The 5,000-nt window shown below is 38.9% G+C and overlaps 1 protein-coding gene across 2 annotated transcripts in view; it reads left to right on the top strand.

Annotated features, from left to right (window-relative positions):
- The window catches only part of LOC138044151 (uncharacterized), a 63,063-nt gene that overhangs the window by 11,114 nt on the left and 46,949 nt on the right, over positions 1-5,000 (top strand). For both annotated transcript variants that reach the window (XM_068890827.1, XM_068890826.1), the window contains exons 2-3: positions 195-359; positions 1,051-1,150. In XM_068890827.1, the coding sequence (XP_068746928.1) occupies positions 224-359; positions 1,051-1,150 (236 nt within the window). In that variant the 5' untranslated portion in view covers positions 195-223. The remainder of the gene's footprint in view (positions 1-194; positions 360-1,050; positions 1,151-5,000) is intronic.

Raw genomic sequence — 5,000 nt, 5'->3', positions numbered from 1 at the left:
AAATATTTCTTTAGCATGCATTTCCTAACTTTATTATTGCCTTTTCAGTCCGACTAGTTGGGTGATACTAAAACAATTAGACCCTTCGCCCTTAAGGGCCACGGGTCAATAGCCCATTCGGCCTCGCCTCATGGGCTATTGTTAAGTATAGTTGGCGGAATGAATAACATTCAGTTAGCGTTTTTTTTAAACAGGTAACTGATCCAATGAACTGAATATAAAAATGGAAAGAGCTGTTGAACCACTGGCCAACATCTCAGCCTCTGAGTTGCTAAACCTTGGTCCAGCGCTTTTCGCATGGGTTAGGAAGGGCGATAACTCAACTACAGGCATCAGATCACTTGTGGATATAGGCGGATGTAAGTAGAAACTTTAGTTTACCTACACGAACTTAAATTTAGCAGTTGAAAAAGTCCCTCGAAATCCATGAAGATGCATGCATCTTGTCGGGAAGCTGATTGCAATGATTAGTAAAACAGTGTTGAAAGCGTCCTCTTAGTTAAACCCATTGGGAATCAGTTAAGACGGGACGAAGAAATAACGGGCAAACATTCAAATGCCGGCTGGCTGCTCTTTCGGTTAGTCTGAGAAGATGCGAAGGAACAGACCTTTCGACTATTTTGATTTGTTTTTAGAATGCATGATGGAGTATCAAATATTAAGAGTTTTACCTGTCTAGGTGAAGGATTAATAACCCCGATTTCCGTTGCCCGCTCTTTCGATTTCCCGTTTCAGCTTTGATTCAGCACATTTTATGAGGCTTATTGGTAAACTGATCTGATTGAAACTCTAAACACATGTTCTTCGGTTGAATGATTCAAGGCTGGTCGTACGGCCCAGGAGTTATGTAACTTCAAAGCTCAGGAGTACGAATAACTTCGCGCCTAAAAGAATATGTCATAATAGCGTTTATTGCCAATGTCCACTAGGATCTGGCGTCTTCGTCTTGCTCGATCCAGTTCCCCCCCCCCCTCCCCCACAATCCCTTCAAATATTTTTTTCCCGTTTGCCTGCATCAGTGATGTTATGCATGCTGTTATTTTCCATTAGGGCCCTGGTATTACATGATTCTGAGAACTGGATGCCTTTATCTTTTCAAAAAACCCGATTCGTCGAATTTTAGTGAATCAATTCCACTTACTTTGTACAGGTGAGCATGCCAGTAATGATTCAATTAAATGTTTAGGTCAGTGTCGTTCACAATTGCTGTACGGGATCTAAAGAGTAACTCAACTGAATTAAATTAATGTCGCGGAACGTTTATAAGATTGGTTGTGGCCGGCTTAAAATACGGCGTAAAGTGATTGCAAATCAACCTAGAAGATAAATACAACAATAGCCAGCGATGAGGCGTTCGAAGTGAGTCATGCGAGCGACGAAGCTGCACACGTGATTCCGAAACTGGAGAACTGAGCAGGCTAACAGGCTGCTTCAATAGTGATCGTGTACTAAACAGTTTATCCTGAAAAAGCGCACGCAGAACGCAGTACCCCTTTTGGAATTCCAACGAAACCTCTGTTAAGCGGCTATCTTAGGGGTAACGGCTTGTGGCCGCTTAATTAATAGATGTTCGTCAGAAATTAGCATAATCTTTAGTAGAAACGTCAGTTTATTCGAAAACAAACACCTTTAGAGGCTTGTGACAACTTTCGCACAAGAGACAGCTCTAACACTGAACAAAAATACAGTACTGTTAGAAAAAACAAATTCTCCTCAAAATGTTGAGATGAGATTCTCCCAACTTAACTTGAATAATCTAAACTATATGGCCTTTTTAAACTGAGTTAATTTTGTAACCGGAAAAGGCGGCAATGTCTGTAACTGAAACGGTGCATTACGGGTCCATAATTAATTTAAGAACATTTTGCAAGGACATCTGTCGCTGAAAAGCCAAACTAAGTGTATTAAACTCTTGGTGGCCGCTTAATAGAGGTGACGTAATAGGAGAACCGTACTCTATTAATTAATAGAAGAGGTTTGAGTTACAATATTATTCTACAATTATTTCGAGACTTTGATTAGGAAGGCCTTAGATAGCAATGTTGCTGACCAGCGGTTTTCGTTAAAACATTGGTTTGCGGTAAGTACTTCATGTATCCCTTATTATTATGTATTTAAATATAAGCTATTGATAATGTATTTCAATGATTACCCTTATATACCCATGTATACCCTTATATACCCCTATATACCCATGTATACCCTTATATACCCCTATTTACCCATGTATACCACTATATACCCCTGTATACCCCTATGTACCCATGTATACCCTTATATACCCATGTATACCCTTATATACCCATGTATACCCTTATATACCCATGTATACCCATGTATACCTATGTATACCCCTATATACCCATGTATACCCTTATATACCCATGTATACCCATGTATACCCTACTATACCCCTATATACCCATGTATACCCTTATATACCCATGTATACCCCTATATACCCCTGTATACCCCTATATACCCTTGTATACCCTTATATTCCCATGTATACCCATGTATACCCATGTATACCCCTGTATGCCCATGTATACTCCTATATACCCATGTATACCCATGTATACCCTTATATACCCATGTATACCCATATATACCCCTGTATGCCCATGTATAACTTCATATACCCATGTATACCCATGTATACCCCTATATACCCATGTATACCCTTATATACCCATGTATACCCCTGTATGCCCATGTATACCCCAATATACCCATGTATACCCTTATATACCCATGTATACCCATGTATACCTATGTATACCCCTATATACCAATGTATACCCCTATATACCCAAGTATACCCTTATATACCCATGTATACCCATGTATACCCTTATATACCCCTATATACCCATGTATACCTTTATATACCCATGTATACCCATGTATACCCTTATATACCCCAGTATACCCCAGTATACCCATGTATACCCTTATATACCCCTACATACCCATGTATACCCTTGCACACCCCAGTATACCCATGTATACCCTTATATACCCATGTATACCCCAATATACCCATGTATACCCTTATATACCCATGTATACCCCTGTATGCCCATGTATACCCCAATATACCCATGTATACCCTTATATACCCATGTATACCCATGTATACCTATGTATACCCCTATATACCCATGTATACCCTTATATACCCATGTATACCCATGTATACCCTTATATACCCCTGTATACCCCAGTATACCCATGTATGCCCTTATATACCCCTACATACCCGTGTATACCCTTATATACCCATGTATACCCATGTATACCCATGTATACCCCAATATACCCATGTATACCCTTATATACCCATGTATACCCTTATATACCCCTGTATACCCGGTCAAACCAAAAACAAGGAAATTTTCCAATATGGTTCAGAAGCATTACCTATCGTCGACAAACAAACATATTTGGGAATAGAAATGACCTCATCTGGTCGCTATACCTACGCAAGAGACATCCTTAGCAAAAAAGCTTATAAAGTTCTTGCGACAGTGAAACGATTGTTCTCCAATTCGGATACGACCACAATTACAATTAAGAATAAGCTTTTTGATGCCCTTGTCAAACCTATACTACTATATGGATGCGAAATATGGGGACCGGAGCTATTATCATATAAGACCCATTTTGACAAAAGCACTATCGAACAAGTCCATATCAAGTTCTGTAAACAAACACTAAATACCCCATGGTACACAGAGAACATTGCCTGTAGGGCAGAACTTGGACGGTACCCTTTAAGTATAGACATAAAAGCTTCAATATTTAGTTACTCGCTTAGATTACAGCATAAAACAGTCAATCCTCTATTAAAGGAAGCCTTTCATCACGCAAAAAGTCACAGCCAATTTTTTGATGTATTAAATAATGACGAAACTATACGAATGCACTCTATAGGCAATACATCAAGCCAACTACACATTAAGAATGCTCGTTCCTCCATAAAGAATCAGCTTAAAAAGGACTACATTCGAAATTGGCTGAAGGCTCGCAACAACACTTCCGAAGGCTCTAGAGAGAAATTTACACACAAAGAAGTCAAATTCGACTACCAATTGGAAGACTATCTCAAAACTATCAGAAACCCAGCACATAGAATAAGTATGACAAAATTGCGTCTGGGGGTTCATAGCTTGCGAATACAGACTGGGAAATACGAAAATAGAGGTGCACCAATCCCAGTAGATGGAAGAACGTGTTTAGTCTGCAATAGAGGCTATATAGAAGATGAGCGGCACTTCTTGATGTATTGCCCAGGGTACGATAACATTAGAAATGAGCTCCATTCTCTCATGAGCTCCATTCTCTCCTTTCAACACACGATGTTGTTTTCAAAAGCCTTAATGATGAGGATAAAATACGGTATTTACTTACCCTAGAAAACGAAAGCACTTCAAAGATAATAGGTAAATACACATATTTAATGTTTCAGAAGAGAAAAGACTTCCTAAATGCAAAATAATTAAAGTAATAATTTTATACCAATTGTATTACAAGTAATTGTATGATCTTTTTAGTTAATTAGTTATTCTAGTAGATATCATCACCTTTATTGTAACGAGACCGATACCTCCCTTTGGAGAGTAAGGCGCAATAAAGGATTTACTGTTTACTGTTTACTGTTTACATGTTTACCCATGTATACCCTGTATCCCTCACCCATGTATACCCACTAACCCTATACCCATGTATATCCTAGTATACCCATGTATACCCTTGTATAGAATTGTATACCCATGTATACCCAGTATATACCCATGCATACCCTTGTATACCCCAGTATTACCCCTAGTATACCCTACTATACCCTTGTATACCCTGTATACCCTAGTATACCCTATATACCCATGTATACCCATGTGTACCCATTGTATACCCTTGTATACCCATAGTATACCCATGTATACCCCCTGTATGGAGAGTAGTACCCGCTAATATACCCTTGTAAAATATACCTTTTA

This window comes from Montipora capricornis, chromosome 3 (genome assembly GCF_036669925.1).
Source record: "Montipora capricornis isolate CH-2021 chromosome 3, ASM3666992v2, whole genome shotgun sequence".
Classification (NCBI taxonomy): domain Eukaryota; kingdom Metazoa; phylum Cnidaria; class Anthozoa; order Scleractinia; family Acroporidae; genus Montipora; species Montipora capricornis.
Note: the sequence above shows the minus strand (reverse complement) of the source record. Positions and strands in the feature narration are given on the sequence as shown.